The sequence below is a fragment of the Gobius niger genome (genome assembly GCF_951799975.1).
Source record: "Gobius niger genome assembly, chromosome: 12".
Classification (NCBI taxonomy): Eukaryota; Metazoa; Chordata; class Actinopteri; order Gobiiformes; family Gobiidae; genus Gobius; species Gobius niger.
In genome coordinates this window covers 22,282,118-22,303,869 of record NC_136863.1, presented here as the reverse complement: position 1 = coordinate 22,303,869, position 21,752 = coordinate 22,282,118, and the positions used below count along the sequence as shown (strand labels likewise).

The 21,752-nt window shown below is 39.1% G+C and overlaps 3 protein-coding genes across 6 annotated transcripts; 2 read left to right on the top strand and 1 right to left on the bottom strand.

Annotated features, from left to right (window-relative positions):
* The first annotated feature begins 101 nt into the window (after positions 1–101).
* Positions 102–9,499, top strand: LOC306971269 (ubiquitin-conjugating enzyme E2 Q2-like). 4 transcript variants are annotated; one of them, XM_079567496.1, is made up of 13 exons: positions 102–361; positions 1,814–1,918; positions 2,241–2,363; positions 2,443–2,499; positions 3,077–3,226; positions 3,617–3,701; positions 3,774–3,834; positions 3,927–4,017; positions 4,128–4,186; positions 4,286–4,334; positions 4,429–4,524; positions 4,618–4,684; positions 5,091–9,499. In XM_079567496.1, the coding sequence occupies exons 1-13, from the start codon at positions 203–205 to the stop codon at positions 5,120–5,122; spliced, it is 1,134 nt and encodes a 377-aa protein (XP_079423622.1). In that variant the 5' UTR covers positions 102–202; the 3' UTR covers positions 5,123–9,499. The 4 variants fall into 4 exon arrangements, with proteins under 4 accessions (XP_079423622.1, XP_079423620.1, XP_079423619.1 ...); XM_079567494.1 differs by having other exon boundaries at positions 3,602–3,701; XM_079567493.1 differs by having other exon boundaries at positions 104–361; positions 3,074–3,226; positions 3,602–3,701.
* On the bottom strand, positions 8,670–16,262 carry scamp5a (secretory carrier membrane protein 5a). Its single transcript, XM_079567497.1, has 7 exons — positions 16,001–16,262; positions 15,009–15,082; positions 14,766–14,885; positions 13,428–13,584; positions 13,243–13,344; positions 12,876–12,993; positions 8,670–12,155 (listed from the first exon to the last, which is right to left on the bottom strand). The coding sequence occupies exons 2-7, from the start codon at positions 15,013–15,015 to the stop codon at positions 11,967–11,969; spliced, it is 693 nt and encodes a 230-aa protein (XP_079423623.1). The 5' UTR covers positions 15,016–15,082; positions 16,001–16,262; the 3' UTR covers positions 8,670–11,966.
* Positions 16,263–17,848: 1,586 nt separating this feature from the next.
* parp16 (poly (ADP-ribose) polymerase family, member 16) lies at positions 17,849–21,105 on the top strand. Its single transcript, XM_079568006.1, has 6 exons — positions 17,849–18,042; positions 18,248–18,385; positions 18,460–18,666; positions 18,860–19,031; positions 19,242–19,386; positions 20,370–21,105. Exons 1-6 carry the CDS (start codon positions 17,854–17,856, stop codon positions 20,503–20,505), a joined length of 987 nt encoding a protein of 328 aa, XP_079424132.1. The 5' UTR covers positions 17,849–17,853; the 3' UTR covers positions 20,506–21,105.
* Positions 21,106–21,752: the final 647 nt, after the last annotated feature.

Here is a 21,752-nt window from a genome sequence, read left to right as displayed (position 1 = left end):
TAAAAATAAACAAACACTGTGTTATTTTGTAGAAGTGGAGTGAAAGCTGATTTTGGGGCAGACGGGCTCCTCTGATGCTCAGCCCTTTGTTGTTGTTCTCACGCTAACGTGCGAGATCCGTGGAGCAGCTCCACTGCGCGGCCGCACTCCGCCCTGACTTCCCCTCTGCCCGCGGCCTGCTGCTGAGTGCGATGAGCAGAAGATGTCGGTGTCGGGGCTGAAGGCCGAATTGAAGTTTTTGGAGTCAATTTTTGACCCAAATCACGAGCGATTCAGAATAATCGATTGGAAACCAGATGAACTTAGTTGCCAATTCAACGTAACAGGAGAGAAGCTGCTTATCATTCACTGCAACATTACGGTGAGTCCAGGCCAGCTCTGCGCACTGCTAACCAGACATCACTGCGCGGCTGGTTCCGTGTTTACCATCAACTGCGATTAAACTGGCTATTTCTGTTATTTATTGAACCATTAACAACTGGGTTTGAAAGTGATGGATGGATTAGCATTTCGATGAAGCTGTAATGCTACATCTGCGCTAAAAGTGCTAAATTAAACGGCGATTGTGAACGACGTCGCGGCAGATTTTGCTAGTAGCCCCGTCTGTGAGTGTAATGATACCGCTAGCTCAGCTCTGCTTGTTAGCTAAATAACTGCGTTATAATTGCTCTTATGGCTTTGACAGCAGCAACTCTCGATCGGATCGGATTTTGGCCATCGTGTGTTATTTCATCACATTAAGACATCTGCAGACGTTATCAAAATTGTTTTGTCAAAGTTTGGCAATGAACATGTCTGAGCCTATACACAGTAAAGAAGGCTACTCCTCTACTGCGTTGTTGCATCTCGTCAGTCAACCCTGTGTTTTGCATTTTCACGAACCTTATTTTACATCAGCGTGTTATTTGGGTAGACGGAATACCTCCGTGGTGCTTTAACTTCAACACACAATCAAATATAATCAATACTTCAATGAGATCATTGTTTTAGCCAGTTCCCACCGAAATGTCATGTTATGCCTTTTTATGAAGCATTACTTGTAACTAGCATCTAAAGGCAGGGCTTAGACTCTCATTTGATATCTGCTCTGATAAGGTGACAGCCCATTCATTTACATGACAAATCCCTTTCACCAGAGCAGAATGCACATTAAGCTTTTACTATTCAACTCATTGTTTTTTTATTTAAACTCAGACCCCCCCTAGTTTCTATTGAGTATTTCTTTCACATCCATTTGCTCTCTCAGCAGTACATTTAAATGCAAAATATGTAATCTTTATTTTAATTCAAATAAAACCTAGCCCAACCTTTTTTGTTGTTTTTGTAAATAAAGCAACATAATCAAATTCAAATATCTCTTTGCCTTTTCAACATTTGTGAGATACATTCCCACAAATTGTTTCCTACTTGTGCACTGCTGTAAAAGTAATATTTTACAAGAAATTAAAGAGAGAATCTTGGACTGATGATGTGTCCATTAATGGGACGTCTAGGAATCAAGTTGTTGTGTAATGATTGCAGTAAAATAAATTGCCCTCAAAGAAACAACATTATAATATAGTGAAAGCTGTAAAAAACCATAACACTCACTGCTCTTACAATATACTTAGTAAGTTCTTTGTGTAAAGTTAACCCATCATATCCCGTCAGCTCTGCATACCAGTCAAGCTTTAGCCGCACATTCGCCGTCCTGCAGTGTGTCTTTGTTGCACCACAGCAGGTTATAGTGTGCATAAGTGTCTGTGGGAGCCTTCGACTTCTAATAAACCTAATGAAGTAAATCGTTGACTTTAAATGTGCTGTTGTTTACCAGGAGTCGTACCCCTCTACGCCACCAATATGGTTTGTTGACTCTGATGACCCGAGCCTGGCTGAAGTTTTGGAGCGACTAGAAGAAGTTAGAAAAGGAAGCACATTGGTAAGTTCCATATAGAAAAAGGTTAAAGTTTCAACAATGGCATTGCAGAGGGCCTGATAAAAATAATAATTGTGCATTTTCATTCGATTGATAATTGATTTTTAAACAAATCTTCGAGCTGCTCTAACCCCAAGTATTGGTTGGTAACGATGTGGGGGAAAGGTTGATTGCTATAAAAAATGTGGAACGTAGCCAAAAAGGAAACCAGATTAAACCACAAGATAACTTAAACTAAACCAAATTTGAATAATGTGTGACGTGTAATGCATGCGGATATTGCATTCGCCAACATTGCAGTGACTTTTTCCCTGTTTTGTTGCAGCTTCTTCAGCAGCTAAAGCGGCTAATATGTGACTTGTGTCGACTGTACAACCTGCCACAACATCCAGATGTGGAAATGTTGGATCAGCCGCTGCCAGCTGGCCCCATCATACAAGAGCGAAAGGTGAGCTTTAGCCACACGTTTGCTAATTGAATTTGTTCATGTCGTTTCATGGCCTGACATTGTTTCTTTCATTTTGCAGCACGGGCCTTCTGACGAGGTGACGTCTGAGGAAGAGGAGGAGGAAGAAATGGCAGAGGTTTGTTTAAGTTTTAAGTTTTTTGACTGGTTGAAAAGCGTCCATCCGTCCATCTTCCGTCTTCTTCCACTTGTCCGTTTCCGGGTCGTGGGGGCAGCTGTTGGAGTTGCCCAAATCACATTGCACCAGCCCCTATGGCTCCTCCTGCAGGTGGTGGGTCCACAGAAGGACGGCCTCATAGTTCTAATCAGGCCTGTTGGTCTCTCATGAGGAGCTAATGAATGAAAAGCGTTATAAACATTATTTCACAAGGATTATATTTTGGCTGATACCAAAAATAGTGGGACAGAAAGCACAAGGATTGATTAAGATAATGATATCTGGATCAGGCACCTCCCTACTGCAGTTTATGTTTCTGTTCTGCACCATCTGTCAAAATTGGTCCAAAAGCAGTGACCCGATGACCTGTGATGCACAGGTGATCGGATTGACTTGCCTATTAAGTACTAAAGAAGTTAATGCCATTAAAGTTGTTGCCTGTTGAGATACACTTTAGGCAGATAGTCACACGTTTTTGTTATGCATATGTCCTTCCAGTGAACAGTTGCATTAATGTATGTCCAATCTGTAACAGCAGGACATTGACCTGGACCAAGACCTGGACCATTACGACATGAAAGAGGAGGAGCCTGTGGAAGGGAAAAAGTCTGAAGACGACGGCATTGAGAAAGAAAATCTTGCCATTTTGGAAAAGATCCGCAAGAACCAGAGACAAGATCACTTAAATGTACGTATATTCAATATTGCCGATGCTGTATAGCTGTATGTCATGCAGAGCTTAGACTCACAATAGTTGCACAATAGCGACATATCTTTTCATTGACATGCACTAAGTCACACATACAAATTTGGTTCCCCAAAAGCTGACTCTCCTCTAAACACATGTCAGTGGGCAGTTTACGCAAGGCATTACGGTAAAAAGTCAAACAAGCTGCGCCTAGACAAACTTAATTTCATCCATGGTACGAAACACACACAAACTGTCACTCGGACAAACATCTGACAAACTACAGCATCCTATCATTTTGTAGTTGTAGAGCTTTGTTGTGTCAAGTATCATATGTTGTTAAGTGATTCCACCTATTACTTTGTATGTTTACAGTCTGGCTTGTTGCAGGGGGCTGTGTCTGGCTCTGTGCAAGCCTCAGACCGCCTGATGAAGGAACTCAGGGAGATCTACAGGTCACAGAGTTATAAGACAGGTATCTACATGACTGACTTCACTGCTTTGGCGGTGATTGGCAGTGCCCTAAAATATCTTTGTATCTTCACAGGTATTTATTCAGTTGAACTAGTTAACGACAGCCTATATGAATGGCACGTCAAATTAAGAACGTAAGTGAATTCAGTTTAGCTGTATAGTCTATCATTATTCAGTCATATTTAGGTTATGAATATAATATTTGACCCATTGCTGTGGTTCACAGGGTAGATCCAGATAGTCCATTACACAGTGACTTGCAGGTCTTAAAAGAAAAGGAGGGAGTGGACTACATTCTGCTAAATTTCTCTTATAAAGTGAGTCATTTGACAAATTTCAATTTGTAAAAAAAAAAAAAGAAATAAGACCAAAAAAATCTGCAGAGCCGTTTAACTTTATTCATTTTTAATTCATCATCATTTTTCAGGATAATTTTCCATTTGACCCACCTTTTGTACGGGTAGTGGCGCCTGTTCTTTCTGGAGGGTGAGTTTTTCTTTTCTAATAATAAGATGAAACGATTTTGGAAAAATGTCCAATTGTGAATAGATTAGCAGTTTAATGTACTTGTATCTTTTCCTTCAGTTATGTCCTCGGAGGAGGGGCTTTGTGTATGGAGCTTCTCACTAAACAGGTATGGAATCCCGTCATGCAGCTTATAACGCAATAATTTAACATGAGAGTTTATCTTATAGTCAGTTGGTGTACTATGTACTGCTATGTTTCAGGGCTGGAGCAGTGCCTATTCCATAGAATCTGTCATAATGCAAATAAATGCAACCTTGGTCAAAGGTAAAGCCCGGGTGCAGTTTGGAGCCAATAAGGTGAACACACTTAAGTTATTGTTACACGTTCGATGTGAATATGAAAGGTACAGTTTTCTAATAAGAGGCCATTCTGTTTTCTTTTGTTTTTAGAACCAGTACAATCTTGCCAGAGCACAACAGTCATACAAATCCCTTGTGCAGATTCATGAAAAGAATGGTAAGTGACAATATCAGTTTATACCTGGTCAGAAAAGGTGGGAGGTCTGGGTAAAAAAACGACAATAAAACCTAAGACTGTGTGCTCTGATTCAGTGGACTTTAGACTGCTTGTGAAGTAGGAGCATGATTTTTAGATCTCAGTTTCATCATAGGCACTTCTTTTATAGAGCCTTTAAGATGTAACTGAAGCTGTATCTGCTTGCTCTGAAGTTTATGAAGCCACTTTTTCAGAGCAGGATCAAAAGCATAAGTGGGGAGGGGGCAGAGGGATCAGATCATGTTTGGATTTTAATGTGAATAATCCATAGTTTGCAGTAAAGATGTCATGATAACGGTGCATCATGGGTTGTTGGGTGTAGGTCTGTAAACGAGACAGGTGTTCTACTGTCTGTTTTCATTTCCAGGCTGGTACACACCTCCCAAAGAAGACGGATAAGGAGTTCCTTTCACTATGCACTGGGAAAACGTCTTTGGGTCAAAATCTCCGTTGTTTTATTTTTTTTCTTCTTGTTTTTTTTTTTTTACACCATAATTTCCCTGACTCGCCGGGATTATATCATCACCTTTACTTGTGGAAGCATCTCGTCGGCTCAAGTATTCGTTTGTTTGCTCGGGGAAAGACTTCTGAAAAGAACTCATTGCTTGTCCTCCCATTATTGGAAAGAGGTGGGTGATGTGAGGGCACACCACGAGTCCTCATTTGTCTTTTAAAAACACTTCTCTTAAAGGGGGAAATGCTTTTTTTTTTTTTGTTATTGCTGCTTTGACAAACTGGGCTCCATTAACAGTCAGTCAGTTACCCCAATGTGAAACGGGACAAATACTGAAGCTCTTAAAGTGACACCTCACAAAATCTGTGTTTATTTTTTATTAACGTTTCTCTCTCTCTCTCTCTCTTTTGTTTTGGAAATTAACAGGTACACAAATATTGTTTTAGAAATGTGATCTGACTTTGTATTATTTGAGCAGCCTAGACAAACTACATAAGCCAATTTTATGTTTATTTTTTTTTAAGGCTTATGTTTTAAATTGCGATGACTTACCACTCATTGTGTTTTAACGGGCCAAACTGAATCAAATCATTTACATCAGCGAATCCAAATGTCCTATTAGTCCTATAAAAAAAAAAAGGAGTAGTTCAGATCTCAAAAACCTTGTGGCATCTGTCCAATGGAAGAGCTACTTTTGCCGCCTTCTTTTCAATGTTTGTTTCACCCAGAAACTCCATCGTTACATCTTTACTGTGAAGGCTTCAGGTGTAAAGGCGAACTTGGTGCAACAATTAAAACTCCAACCCTAGTTGTATATGTGCATTAGGTTTGTCTCAATCATTTTAATGACATCTGGATACAGTTTTAACCCAACCAGTTCATTGAAATGTAAAGTCCTAACATATTTGGACAGTGACCCAATCTTTGTAAATCTGTCCTCGTGCACAACATTATATTTATAAAGGAAAGTAAACCACATACACATTACCCTTTTTCTTTTTTTTTTTTTCTTTTTTAAAGGGTCAGCTCAAACTATTAATAATGATTTAATATTCCTCACTTGATCTGTTTGATGGACTTTGCAAGTGGGAAAGTCACATGGTAGGATAGAGTGGCAGTTACAAGCATTTTGTCACTGTCCAAATATACAAATAAATAAACTATATATATGCTTTTGGATTGTCGTCATTACTGTGAGTTGCCATTATACCGATGGGGTCACTTTAAGAGGATATTGTCATGGCAGGTTTTGCCTATATTTACCACACCTAACTTTGCAGATTATTATAAATCATGTAGCTGCTCTGCATACTAGAGACACCCACTCTATGTTTGTGTTTTGCAGTTTTAACTCGGCTGCAACAGTATGTCTGAATGGCAACTCGGGTAAAATAGGTTGCGTTCAAGAGTCTAATGTTTAAAATTAAGGCTAAGGACAAGTCCTAATATTAACTGTCATATTGCAGATGTCTTGGCCCCTTTAGTGGTTAACACTGTATCTCTGTAAATACTGGGACTATGCACATAACAAAAAACTGATGCAAAGGTGAATGTCAGTGCAGTCTAAGGTAAAATGATAAATGTTGTCATTTGAAAACAAGGTCAAAAGATGAATAAGGCAGGTTTGTGAACTTAATCTTTAAAGCGTGTGTGGATTTTCTGTTTGGAGATTTGTTTCAAAAATAGTGAATTGCCCATAGTTGAATAGAACAATGCAAACATTAATATTCGGATGCTATGGCAAAGTGCAAAGGTCTCTTCTATCATAGATTCATTATGTGTGAAATTGGTCCCTCAAAAAAAAGGATACAAAATGGGTATAGTTTGGTGGGCACTCAAGCACTGTACCTGCATAGTTAGCTTCTTTATTGGGAGATGCAATGCAGCATGCGGTCTGATTATTCTGAAATAAATAACATTTTGCACAACTGACTACAAACGTGCCTGCACAGGTCAATAACAGGACGTGATGATGAGCAAAGTGTCCTGACAATATATTCAAAGGCCCACTGCTCTTTCATGACTCAGCATCACGAGCTGAGGAGGAGATTTTAAGCTTAAAGGTTGATGCTGAACCATGTCCTCCTCCAATGCCAAACGTCCGAGAGAGATTGCAGCCTGGGTTTTTGGACACACTGCGACTGATGGTCAAACTGGACGGGCGTTCTCTGTTGATACATTCATTTCTTCATGCCAACCAAGTGTCACGGATCGCAAACTCTGGCACTGTTGGTTTGCTTTGGTTTTTGTTTTTATTGGGGTTTTTTTTTCCATTTAAAGAAATTTTGACCATGTGTACAGTAATTTGTAAACTTGCATCAAGTTTATAAATAAAGAATTTTAAGATTATTGCATGTGTGCCGCATGTGTATGTGTGATAGACGCCGGAGTTGGCAGTAAACGGCAGCCATGCCCCCGCAGAAGTAGCTCACAGTGCATGTGTTTGAGGAGGGAAGAGTGCACTTATTGTACATTTATTGGATCCTTAAGAACACTGACAAAAAAAATCTATTTTTTACTTTTTAATCATTGCTTAATGCTATTTAGATATTTATACTAAATACTATAATTGCTGACTACAGCTTAAACTGAAGTTGTTTCATTGAAGCAGCTTTGTTGTTTTGATGCTTTATTATGCAGAAAGCCATCTAAATAAAACTGCAATTTTCAAGACATAATGGGCTGGATTTTGATGTAAATGTAAAAAAAAAAAAAAAAGTCTGATCTTTGGCTGATCCTCTTTTTTTTTAGCTCCATCTCAGAGACAGAGACAAATCCAGGATTATTATGGGTTTGGAGCCGGAGCCACCTGTTAGTTTTTCTCTCTAATTTTTCTTTCTATTATTAATGGCTGGAAGATACATAGCATTCAGGAGAAAGACCTTTGACATTGCAAATAAAAAAAGTTAAACTGTTAGAATATAACATAGACTTCTTTAACTCTGAAATGTGTCTATTTTTGTTAATAATAATAATGCATAGAGTGTATATGGCGCTTTTATAGATATTCCCTTCATATTGCATTACTCACTATTCACCCACCAAACTCACTCTATTCATACATTCATGCATAGGCAAGGTGAGTCGCGTGTCTTGCCCAAGGACACAACGTCAGGATTGAAACTTTAGACTCCCACTCGACCATCTAAGCCACTGTCTTTACATCGAGAGACAAAGCCTTGTGTTGTTGTGCCTGTGTCTCGCTCTGTAATGTGATGCACAAATGTGTTTACTTCGATGTTGCTATGACGTTTACGGGAAGCATTCCTTCTGTTCTGAAAACAGGCCATTTCCTGTTCTGCTCTGCAAAGATGCAACAAACCGAGTCAGCAGTTAAAGCCGTTGTGGCGTGGCCTCAAAATGTGTCAAAAACCGCAGGTGACATTTTGATAAATCAGATTTTTGGTATTGAAGGCCATGATATTGGTTATTGAGCACCGAGCTGAAGGTTTAGGTTTAAAGTCGACATATCATTTAAGGCAACGACAAGACTGCAACAAGAACTATTTAATTACTATAAGGATAAGACCAAATAATACAAAAGTAATACACAAAAAAAGTATTCCTCATTTACTTCACTCATGGAGTTCACTCATGGAGCTTCTTCATTCCAAACATGTTCCTTCGACGTGTTTATCCATGGCATACATTTACACGACTCATATTATAGTACAACATACAGTTAAGGGGATTTGACAGGGGCCGTCTTGTGAAGCTTTGATGCATGGAAAGGAAAATGCAGGAACAAAACCCCAATCAGGCAAAACATTATGACCTGGCCTACTGTAAAGTGGCCGTGTCCTTTTCTTGGACGACTTTTGAGGGACGCAGGAGACTGAAGATGCTCTCACGCCCTATCACGGATTAAGCTATTCTCTGCTTGATTTCTGCTTTTTTGTTTAGAGCCATGTATTCACCAGGAGCCATGAAGAATTACAATCCTGAATATTTTGTGGTCATAATGTTCTTCCTCATTGGTGCACAATGTATTGGCATATGACTACACTCCAGCAATAAACACTTTATAACTGTGCTATATGTACAGTACATCCTATGGTCCCAAACGCACCATGGACCATTAATGTTACTTCACACAGAAAATCAATAGTGCACATTGATTACCCACCCGAAAGCCCTGCGCATTTACTAAATTGCAAAAACATGATAGCTCATAAATACTGTGTGCTGGTGAAGTAACAAGTTTTGAATCCTTCTGACAATCGTAATACGGTCAAACCTTTGTTAGTATTACTCTGCTTGGATTGATCATAATTTATAAACCAAATCTAAATGACGACACAAAGATTTTAAAAAATAAAGAACGATGCAGTTTAGAGTTGTGCAAAAGTTGTTAAACCTTTCCAGAGGTGATTTATTCTTTCCAAATAGAGACACCACACTAGTCTCGACCTGGAGAAGCACACAGGAGTCATGGCACATGTGGAACACTTTTTATATCCCACCAGACTGGGACATTCATAAAGATATAGTAAATAGTGTCATTGCTCCTGTTTCCTTCTCCTCGTCAGTTATCTTGGAATAAAGTCTCTACTCAAAGGTTTCACAGATATACAGAATACTAGACTGTCGCTTAAAATAAGAAATAGACAAATAAAACAAAATAAAAACACTAACTAATCCACAGCCATGAAGAGACACAGAGAACTGCTTCACACTCACACACAGACCATCCAAAACACATGGAAAATAGGTTTAAAAAAACCAACAAAAAAACACAACCCGAGAAATGAAAAACAACTGTCTATTAAAATACCACACTATCACAACCCGATGAGACGACTCACGTTTTCAAAAAAGTACCGTTCAGACACATATCTTCACTTCAGTTTCAAGTCAAGTACATTTAGTGAATTTTAAGGTTTGAAATAAAAACTCTGGACACATCAAGCTACACAGGGGGCTACGCACAATAATCTCTCGTTCATCTTATCTTCATTAAGAAGTGAATTAAATGTATTTTTCTCTATATATCTTCGTCATTTACACCTAATTGTAATGGAGTAACACCAACAGCCACAAAGTTACACGCTAAGGCCTGATTTTCAGTCTTTTCGGGAGTTACACTTAGTGGGAGAGTTTTCAAAGGGGGAAAACATCCATCGCACAACACTGCCACCATCAACACCAATGAAAATATTTACTGTACGTCGACATGTTTGGTTCCTCTGTTTTATGACCTGTACAAACTGGAATGTCTATCAAAAAATAATCGAAATTCAACTTTTGCATTTGCTTCTTGAATTGGTCAAGAATTAAGTGCGGTAATGTATCGAGAGTACCACCCTGATCTGTTAAAACAAAGAAAAAGACCCGACATGCCTCGCATTCAAAAAGTGGGAACAAATTGTACATATAACATTAAGACTATAGGGGCTTTTAAAGTACATGGTTCCTGAGATGTAAACACACTATTATATGATGAAGAGACATTTGTTGGTCAATGCCATCCCTTTTGTTGTCATTACACCCTATTTGGTCATTTTACCTAGTTTGATTTGGAAATGGAAGCTCATTATAAGAAGAATATGGCTATTGCTAAACCCTCAAATGCATTTTAGGACACAGAGGTCAGTCGACCACTTCTGAACACTTTGATAAAGCTTTAAGCTTAAGGAACTGTCTACACTCTACAGCAATAGCTAGCTGCATCATACAACACATTACAATGAACAAATTAAAAGGTTGTTCTCAGGGGTGTGATGTCGGACACGAGTCACCACACATGTCAAAATACATTTATATAGAATATGTTATTCTGTAAAGAACAATATTGATTGGCTGTAAACATCACAAGCTCCTATTGGCCTGTGGTGTTTATTTGAGATTAGGGGCAGGCAAAATGTCAGATATTAATAAAGAGATTTTCACTGAGGCACCAGGATCACAAGAAGAATTCAAGAGAAGATGAAAAAAAAACATTCACACAGTATATTATGAATACTGCATATATTTATCATTTGTTTGGTCATGTGGGACTGAAAAGTCAATTGCCTTTACTATTGATATCTATGAATGTACATAATTATATGTATTCTAAATATACTCTCTGTTTAAAGCATAACTTTATGTATTAAATGCTATTTCTGTGGATATCACTGACAGAGGAAATCAGCAAATCTGGCTGTATGTTCTTGTTTACCTGTGTTGTTTGATTGCCTTTAAAAAATGTCTTTTAACCATGCCCAGACAGCAGGGGAGATGTGGGGAGTGCGTGAGTGTGTTTTTCTTTTTATTTTAATGTTTTGTTTCTTTCTTTCTTTAAATTGTACATGAAACTGTATGCTTACTTAAAATGCTTATTTAATTGACCCATTGTCACAAAAAAAGTATAAAAATTGTGCCGCCCATGGATATGATGTGTTAAGTATTGAAAGATGCACAACTTAATAAAACTTGATCACAAAAGAAAAAAACAAAAACTGGATTTTCTCAGTTTCTTGTGAATTTGACATTACAAAAGAAGACTAGCTTTTGGCGGCTTATAGTTTAAAGTGTGAGTTTCATTCTTAATTATGTTGTTTAAACTCAGGTGCAGAGATCCAATCAAAACCGTCCTTTCTCTGTTTAAAATGCATATTTTTATCAACACGGGGATATCTGGATATGAAACATTTTCCTGCCCCTTCTTCTTTATGTCCAGGCCTAAAGAATATTATGATGAACATGAATACAACCTATTGTTCTTTGTGAATGGTGTGGAAATGAAGGGCACCTAATTTTGAATTCCTAATTGATCCCTTTTTATCTCTCCCACTCGGCTCCACTGTCCTACATTGGCTCGTCGTAGTTGTAGGTGGGAGCTGCAGAGTACTGGTTCTGCTGCATGGCGCCCTGTGCCGCTCCCACTGCAGCCTGTTGCGCTGCTGCCTGGACGTGAGGGTTTTTCCAGGCCCCAGTGGTCCACTCCTCCTGGGCCTTACCCAGACTCCCACCGCTGCCACGGTAGAAGTTGTGGACCTAAAAGAGTTCATTAAACAAATGTTAAAGCAGTACTAAGTAACTCATACCCCTTGAGGCCATAAGCACCACTACAGGTGTTGTAGCATGTTACGTTTTTTACTCATTAATTGTCCGTGAGAGTAAATACTACATTGACAGAAAAGACGAAGGGAGAGAGGGATATTGTACATCCAATTACACCATGGAGATATTTTTTTCACTAAAACTTTAGGGAAACTGTAAAGACTGTTTAAGTGGCGCTAGCAGCGCAGTTAACTTTGCCCGTTAGCTTCTTTTTCGTGATTCCATTGGTGTGTACTGGGGCCTCCGACCAAGAGACAGGGAAGTTGAAGTGTGGTTGTCTGGCCAGAGACACCAGGGGGAGATGACCCTCCAAATCCTCCCATTAACACTTGTATTACCCCCAGAGGGACTATGGAAAGTACTGCTTTAAAGCCATAAGTCTTTTTGTGGTCCAATCTGGTAACATTTAAGATTTTCAGGTTCCCTGAAACGCTCTGTTCACAAAACCTGGTAAAAATGAGTATAAAAACCTTTTTCTATGTATATCACAGTGATAAAGGATCTAGTCATGGACAAAGTTATAACTTGTTCTTGCTCAGACTATTCATATATTGTGGCAATTTATTTTTTAAGTTACCAGTATAGTTTGCACAGAAGTGTACAGATAAGAGCGCCTCTTTATGTTTTTACAGTTCCAGTAGCATTTTAGGTCACCTTTGAAAGAGCGATGAAGGAGAGCACAGAGACTGCAGTGAACATAAGGGTCGGAATCAGCATGACGACGGCTGAGCCAATGTTGGTGCTAAAGAACGTGATGGTCGCCAGCCAGCCACTAGGTGCGAAGAGAGAGAAAGGTAGGTTAGTTCAGTCCTCAGATCCAATACACAGTGGACAGTGTCATCTTTATTTTTATTATCCCTTGTATGTAAGATGTCTTTATTCTTGTTTTGTCTTTATGAAAATAAGTCTTGCATTTGTTGCACTTCAATCTGCAATAAATCTGGAATTGCAACAATTTGTATAGCGGATGTAACATAAAAGACATGAGTAAAATGAGGGCTGGATGTTGCATTGCACTTACCACACGCCCCATCCCGGGATCCCGACTGTCTGAATGATACTGATCACAACTTGAGCCATGAATACAAAGAAGAAAGCCATGAAGTTGAAAGAGCTGTCAGTCCTGCAAGAGAATATGACCAGAATTAAAAATAACTCTCTATCAACAAAACGACAGGTCCTTCATGGGTATCAAAAACAGCTCACTTGAAAGCCTTGTAGATGGGCCTGAACCAGCACACATAGGAGCAGGGCGTGAAGAGGAGGAGCCAGAGGAAGGCCATGCCAAAGTTAGTTGCTCCACCTCCACCACACATCCACGCCAAGCAGCCAATCAGATTCACCGCCAGAGTGGCACTATTCACTGTCAGTGGAAAAGGTAATTAAAGACGACCCCAAAAATGTATTACGAAAAAAGTAAAGGAAGAACAATATTATATAGCATTATAGAAGATTTAGGATTTTTCTACACAATTAGATATATCACTAAAGGGCAGAGGTGGAAGTATCAGATTACAGTAAAAATACTCAGAGTAAGTACATGGCAGTATGTGTTTTGGGAGATTCTGGACAAGATACGATCAGGTCAAAAGGGTAACACTTACGGCCACTATCGCCCCATGATCGATTGTGAAAAGATCCCTTTTTGTCAATGTAGGGATTCGTCTCATCCTTCGGCAATTTTTAGCCAGGATCGTGAAAAGGAGCCTTCTGTGCATGTTTTTTTGTGTTCTTTTGTTGAACTAGTAGTAATTGTAGTCGATTCAATTTAAATAAAAAGGCATTTTAAAAGACAATCATGCCAATGTCTCCACAGGTCAGACTGATGACGTGTCGCACTCCCTTTAATATATGTGAGGGACACTATTATTTCTTTTTCAAACATGTTCAGTCTACATATAACAGAAAGCTGTACATCAAAGTCCATAGCACAGCCTGTAAAGTGTGGACTCTGGCATTGACAAACATTTCTGTGGCACTTAATTGGCATCCTCAAAAGAACACGCAACGCATCATCGGGCCACCTGCAGTCTGCGCATGCTGGCTTCCTTATAAAGAGTCGTGTTTTACTACAATAGTGCCATAGCACTTAAGCATTACACATTTTACTTTATTTTTCCACCTCTTCTAATAGGCAGCTACAGACTAATGAACAAAAAGTTCACTAATACCAAGCCTACTTTTGGACAAACCTTACATTTAGAGTTTCATATGAAGGATGAACCTTGACAAAAAAAAAGGACATGCGATGAACAGCTAATGAAAAGACATTGGAACATACAACATAAATAGCGGATAGTTTGGGGGTGGGCGCTCATAAGCTTCTTGCGTCAGCTCATTCCTTTTGAGCAGAATGTTTACTACTCAAATAAACAACTAAACTAAATGAAACAGATGGTTTCGGTAGGGGCCATTTTACAGTTCAAAATTCACTAGTGAAGTACCATGTCATTTATCTATCTAACCACTGCTAACTGCTCACTTTTATCAATAAGCACAAGAGATATATAACATAAGTAATAGCTTTATTAACTCAAGACTCACATATCCATAGATAGTAGAGGCGTTTGCACATGGTTCGGTGCTGGTCTGGGATCTCATTGAAGTCCTGGTAGAAGCAGGGCTTGAGGGGAATGAACCGCGGCAGTGGGGGAAAGTTGTTTTCTAAAATACAACACAATTAGATGAATAGGTCTGTAGTATCCTATTGTATATTGCACATTTACAACAATGCTATAAAGCAGTCAGCTCATGAGGAGTGAATCAATAGTTAATGTGAAAGCTTACCGGCCATGACGATCCTTCGGTGTTTTTCGTGAGTGATAGGATGCAAATTTCAGCTTGGCTTCCTGAAGACAAAACTGCAAAAAGAAAACAAGCCAAATAAAGAGCTTCTGGATAGAGGAAGTGCTTAAATGAGAAACAAACCAACCAAATTAATTAATTAATTAATTAAAAAGAAGCCTAAACCATATCAAGCACAAGTTGATCAGGACAAATCATTCTCTGATGACTATCTCAGGGCCAGAACAAAATTGTGCTTCCTTTCTTATAGGACACTGGTAATCTCAGTTTCATTAATTGAGCATTGATAAATTATCATTATTTTTAATCTAGTTTCAATTATAGCACACTTTCGCAACTCAACTTACAGTGATAAAAATCCAAAATACTACTAGTGTAATAAAATCAGGATAATTAAAGGATTCAGGAGTGTTTCCACACCTGCTACATGCATAGCAATGTAGCACACTTGGGATGTGCATGAGAAATGGCCCAGGCCCCAGTCGTGATTGGCAATATAATTCACCCTCTTTAGGAAAACAATTTTTGTCAAGCAGAGGTGTGATTCTGAAATCCTCTGAAATCCAAAGTAACATCTTGTAAAATGAGGGTGATTGTAGAGATGTGGCTCAAGGATGCTGCAAACCAAAGCTACAGGAAATGGCCTGTTTAACACAGCAGGACAACTGCTTTGCACAAATCAAAGCACTGGCCATTCACAGTTTATGTCTTCGCTTTCTAGAGGCTTAGGAGGCTAAGATGGTTTTCTAGTGTTAGGGCGAAGAGATGCTAACACTAGGACACTGTGCATCGGGAGCGTCCTTCAGCCCCACTGCTCCTACATCCGGACACCGAGCAGGTCAAACTGTGCACACGGACTAAAATTACATCTTTGAAATGTACCGCATAGCCGTTTTGCATTACAACTAATCACAATACCTAGACTTTGTATAATTGCAATGAATTGATCTGGGTGGGGTGGTAAAAGACCTTACCTCTCGTTCACCACGTAGCTAAAATTCCTCCGTGTCTTACTAGCATCCTATGGTTTCAGCTGCATTGAGAAAATTGATCAAGCGTATGGGTTCAAATCTGGTTTGGTGGCAAAGAATATCTTCCTTCTAATGCTAGAGTTGTGCGTAAAAATCGATCACGTGATGTTCGTTTTTTTATTTCTTGCACAAACCCTTCTGCTCGCGCCGATTTTGCCCTACCAGCCTCCAACACGAGCTGCACACACACACTCACGGCCTGGAGATGGAGAAAAAACCGGATTTGTTGCTGGCCTGGAGCGGACCAATCGGGAAAAGGTGATGTTGTTTCATTTCCGCCGCTGTCCAGAGTACTGAAATTGCAGCGCCAAAGAGAGGAATTTGACATTAAAAAAGTAATAAAAATGAAATGAAATAGGCAGTGCGTTAATTATTCGTCTGTGTGTCATATCTAAAAAAGGAAGACCTACATAAGACGTTACGTTTCGGTAGTTTAGGGTCAAATAGTGGGAAAGTACACAGCAAAATTGGTATGTTATTTGCCTTAGGGCTGAAGTGCAGGAAAAAGATCTATTATTATGATCATTATGAGTATTAGTGATGTATTTATCAATAATCATGTTGTTCCTTTGAGGCCACAGACTGTAAAGACGTGGTTTTGGCGACACCGTTGGCCACTGTCGGTATAGAAATCATTAAATGGTGCTTTCGATGTTCACTGTGAAACCATAAACTTCACTAAACCAATAGACGATGTTAAATATTTATATAATTCATGTATGAGATAATGGCAAGATGTAAGTGTATTTGAAAGTGAATGGAGGTAAACCTTATATTTTATCCTGTTTTGAAGATATGTAATTTGTCGATTTTGTTTCTTCCGTGGTCCCGCGAAGTCCCCAACTTCACACTCTTCCTGTTTGCAAAGTGCGATGCTAGTGCTATGAGTTGATGAACGGTAAAGGTAAAAAGAAAATAATAATATTAACCTTTTGATTTTTCATTTCATTTATTTGTCGTTCAAGACCCATCCATGGATTCTCATATAAGCATAAGGAGGCTGCATATGTAATGTTTTGTAATAAAAGGACACGAATTTCCCGTTGCTACACGTTAGCATCATTATTTAGTAGCATGTTAAGGATGATCTGATGAGTTCAAGCGCCCCTAAAAGTTTTGAGAACTCTAGAAAAGGAAATAAAGTAAGTGTGTCAAAAAAAAAAAAAGGCTTTCTTGACGTAATTTAATTCGATTTGTCAGTAATTAAGTTAAGCTACCTGATCGAGATGAACCACTATTAAATATGATGCATGGGTTCCTGTACACCTATGACCTGGGACTTGCACTCACTCTCAAAATCTTTATTTAGCTACATTTTCTAAAAAGAGGCCTTTTGAGAAATTGGAAATAGAGAGGCAAGTAGTATTTTAGCACCTTTACCACAGAACTTCAGTTTTCTTTCTTTTCTTTTTTTAATCTTATTATCGGTAGGCCTATAACAGTACAAGGAGCCAAAGAAGTGGTGAATTATTGAATTTAAAATTATAGAATTAAACAGCATTAAATTAATTGTTAAATTACCAAGTCGCTGTATTTATAAATGAGGTCGCACTATGTTGAATCAGGCTTCAACTGTGTAAAAAGGTGTTGCAACTTCTTTATTACATTAATTTCGTCCTGTTAAATTACGCTCAAAGGAGTTCTTCTAGAAAGACTTTAGGTATAACAAAGTTATTCTTATTACCTTGCATGCTTCAGCGGAGTGACAAACTTCCATCTCAGGAAGCCAAAGGTCTTTGGCCTTGCTTTTATGTTTATGTCTTGAGCTACTCAATAACCTCTTTTTACAGAGGGGGATGCATCTGCCGCTCCCTGCTGATGTGGTGCGAGAGCTGGTGTGCTCTTGTCTGCACCGGGACCCAGTGGCTGCAGACCTCCGCTGCAGCCTCTTTGTGGCAGCGGCTCAAAACTACAAAAGAGACTCTCTTCTCAGACCCTTCCCTCCACGGTACATCAGCGAGGATAACAAGGACTTTGAAGAACTGGTAAGACCATTAAAAAATACATATGTGTATTTCTACACTATCTACTTACTAACTTGTCAGACATACAGCTCTTCTTAACAATAACAAACATTGTGTATGTGCCTCTGTTTTCAACCTCTGATGGTGTAATAACAATAAAAATGTTTTCCCCCTGTTTTGACCGCAAATACCTGTCATTAAAACGAAACCAAACAATTGTTTGTAGTTGGCAGATGTGAAGTCGCTGCCTGGCGTGAGGGAGCTGGTGAGGCTGCGACCCGGAGAAGGAGATCATCATTTGGCTCTTACACACTGGATTCTTTCCTCAAAGAGTTTTGCCATAAAAACACTGGAAAAAGAAGAGGTATATGGCGATATCGACTGTTTGCATGGCTTCAGGCATCTGAATGATTGATTTGATCAACCGATATCTTTCAGTATGCTCACCTTTACAACCTGACAAAAAATGAAGAGTCATCAGGGCCAGCTCCAGACTTCCTGTTTGAGATCGAATACAGTGATCAGCAAAATGCCCGGTTTGAGAAGACAAAGGCTGGACGAGACACTTTCTACGCATTCCATGGGAGCCGGCTTGAAAACTTTCATTCGATCATTCACAATGGGCTGCACTGTCACCTCAATAAGGTTTGTCTGGATTTGTGTATTTTGCAATAACTTGAACAACACGGCAAGTATGAGAAAACAGCAAAGAATTGAGTTATGCTTTTGCTTTTAAATTCAGAACTCCATGAATCACCAGACCAGACGCTGGTCATGTCTTGGCTGTTGTGGATAGAAAGTCTGCAGTATTACACTATATTTTTTTCACTGTTTGCAGAACTCTGTGTTCGGAGAAGGGACCTATCTGACCAGTGACCTCAGCATGGCGGTGCTTTACAGCCCCCACAGCAGCGGATGGAGGGAAAGCCTATTGGGCTCAATGCTCAGCTGTGTGGCCTTGTGTGAAGTCATTGATCACCCTGATGTCAAGTGTCAAGTCAAGAAAAAGGGTATGTTCATGTGAAGAACATTAATGGGGCATGCAAAAGAGTTATTTTTGTGATGTGGTTGAGTGGATGTTACTACTAGAGCTAAAAACTGAATGAGCTAATTGGGGTTTTGATATCAGGTTGTATAAAATATATGTAATCAAAGCATGGTCACTATACTGTGTCTTTGGATGTTTAGACAAAACATTCTATTCTAAATTGCTCTTTCAGACTCTGAAATCATGGACCGCCAGAGGTCCAGGGCGAAGAACAGCGAAGGTGGAGACGTGCCACAGAAATACTTTGTTGTTACCAACAATCAGCTCTTACGAGTGAAATATCTGCTGGTTTACTCCCAGAAAAGGCATCTGTCCAGGTTAGTGCTGTAAAAAGAAGTATAATGCTATGTGCACACCTAAATCGTGTAACACGCTTCTAGTTGGTCGCTTGAAAAGGCTGCAATCAGTTGCATGTGTTGCTTGTGCTCGATTCAGGAGGAGCTACTGCTACTGTTGTGTGATTCTGAGAAAACCTCTTGTTTTTTTCTTGTAGACTTATATTTTTTAGACTTTTGTTGGTTTGCCCCATGTGCTGTTCCTGAGCACAAAGTTGTGAATGAACATTTGTTTCCTGATTCTTTGATTGTGCTTTGACAGTGAAATTGTTTTACTGCCTTCCTCTGATACTTAACGCAAACCTCACCCAGCTTTCAACCCTCCTGCCTCACCCAGACACTCAGACATGCCCTCTTTGACACTTCCTCTCCCCTCACTGCCCCATTCAGTGCGTGGTCTGTGGAGACATTTCCTTGTTTTTTTTAAACACATAGCCTTATCATTATAACAGCTTTAGCCAATAATTCAAGTGTGTTTGTAAATGTCCAGTACCTGTCTGTTCAGCTCAATGTCATGATAAAATTGAACATGTTTTGTAATCCAGTTCGTTCTTTATTGAACTCCACGTCCTCCTGTTGCTAATACAGGGTTCAGGCACTTGTGTATATCGTGTGAGACGCTCTGATGCACTGGTCGTAGTGCTTATTCGTAATTATTCGCATGTGTGCGCGTCTTCACATTGACAGTACACAGAAATCACCTGCACCTGCAACATGCTTTGGTAGTGAACATACCACAAGAAGTGTAACAATACTGGCCATATCAGTTGTCTCACAATCTTCTTTCATCTTTTACCTTAATATCAGAAAGCACTTCTGAGTCTAAAATTCATAGCTTGGTTGCAATGGCACAGCCATTTTGACCTTTAGATAATGTAATTCTGAACAATTTTATTAAAGATGAACTCAAATAAATTATTCAGAATGATAGTGACAGAGTGTTGTATTTCTTATATTTTCTCTAGAAACTCACGGAGCTCGTCCTGGCTTCTCAGGCATCATTTCGTGATCATGATGAGTCTTTACCTTCTGCTGCTGATTCTGATCGGTGCCTTCAACTCCAGCTCCTTTGTTTCATTTTGGAACAAAGTTTTCAGGTGACCTTGAGTGTGTCCTGAGCAGTGTTTAGTGCCTTCCCCAGACTGAAGGCCAGAGAAGCTTTATACACAGACAATATGAACCTCTATTCTTTATTTAGTGAAATAGATTCTATGTTGTATTAATGCTGCGTTCCACTTGATCGCTCTGACCAGGGAACTTCAGCTGGAATGCTCACCAAGTAATTCCGACTCAGAAACTTGGGACAGAATCACTTAGACCGAGAAGGATCATTTAAAGATGGCTGCACCCTATGTAAGCAAATAAAACTAATATAAAGCTTCAATAAACCACGTTATTTGGTAGATGTCCCAAATACACTTGTGAAATGTCAACGTGAAATGGAAAAACGTTACTGCTCTGTTGCTTAAGCCTCAATTAGATTAATTATTAATCAAAAGGAAAATATGATGCTTATGCTGAAATATCACTGTATTTACCACAATTGTAATAAATACATTATACTACTATTATTATAATAACTGTTCAAGTCTTACTTAATAGACAAAATAGCTAAACCTACCGTCTGGTCCATTTCTGACTCAATATTACTATGAAACATCACTGCAAGCTATTTTGCATCTGCTTTCTGCTCTAATATGAGCAACAAAGCTGCAACGTTTTGCGGAAGCGTCAATTACCGATATTTCTGACCTGGACAACTGGAGCACTACAACTTGAGGAAACCGTTTGAGCCTGATCGGATTTGCCGACTTCCGACCTAACTGGAACGCAGCATTAGACTACATATATTTCATATTGTTGCAATGGCTGCCTATTTTATTTCAGTTTAAATTGATTAAATAATGACTAATTTCTTTATTCACTGTAGTGAACATACTTTGGTTTCCTTTAATTCCCTCATAACCAAAGGGAAAAGGCTATCGCCGTATCTTAGATTTCTATTATCTCCGTGAGTTTTCACATACTAAATATTTGTATGCACCGTGCAGCACCGTGCATTTACTGGACAGTTATTTTTGGAAAAACATTGTTTACATTGTTTTATAATTGTTATACAAATGTTTGAACCATCATTAAAATCTATCTCCCAAAATATTTATTGAAATTCTCCATTTTTCTTTTTTTTTTTACCTGGTTCATATTTAAAAAAAAGTTAATATTGGTCCTCTGTCAAGGGCAGATTTATAACTGCCATTAAGCACACACCACTTTGTTGTTATCAGTAAAAAGTAAGAAGGAGCTGCATAGAGATTGATAACAGTGGCGGTCTTCTTTGAACACTGATG

Coding starts and splice junctions, on each gene's coding strand:
- scamp5a (XM_079567497.1), bottom strand. Junction 13,585..14,765: donor CCTCTACTATCTATGGATAT/GTGAGTCTTGAG, acceptor TTCCACTGACAG/TGAATAGTGCCACTCTGGCG. Junction 12,156..12,875: donor CCTTCATCGCTCTTTCAAAG/GTGACCTAAAAT, acceptor GAACTCTTTTAG/GTCCACAACTTCTACCGTGG.
- parp16 (XM_079568006.1), top strand. CDS start 17,854: ATGCATCTGCCGCTCCCTGCTGATGTGGTGCGAGAGCTGGTGTGCTCT. Junction 18,043..18,247: donor ACAAGGACTTTGAAGAACTG/GTAAGACCATTA, acceptor AATTGTTTGTAG/TTGGCAGATGTGAAGTCGCT. Junction 19,032..19,241: donor GTGTCAAGTCAAGAAAAAGG/GTATGTTCATGT, acceptor TTGCTCTTTCAG/ACTCTGAAATCATGGACCGC.
- LOC306971269 (XM_079567493.1), top strand. CDS start 203: ATGTCGGTGTCGGGGCTGAAGGCCGAATTGAAGTTTTTGGAGTCAATT. Junction 1,919..2,240: donor TTAGAAAAGGAAGCACATTG/GTAAGTTCCATA, acceptor GTTTTGTTGCAG/CTTCTTCAGCAGCTAAAGCG. Junction 4,525..4,617: donor TGCAGTTTGGAGCCAATAAG/GTGAACACACTT, acceptor TTTTGTTTTTAG/AACCAGTACAATCTTGCCAG.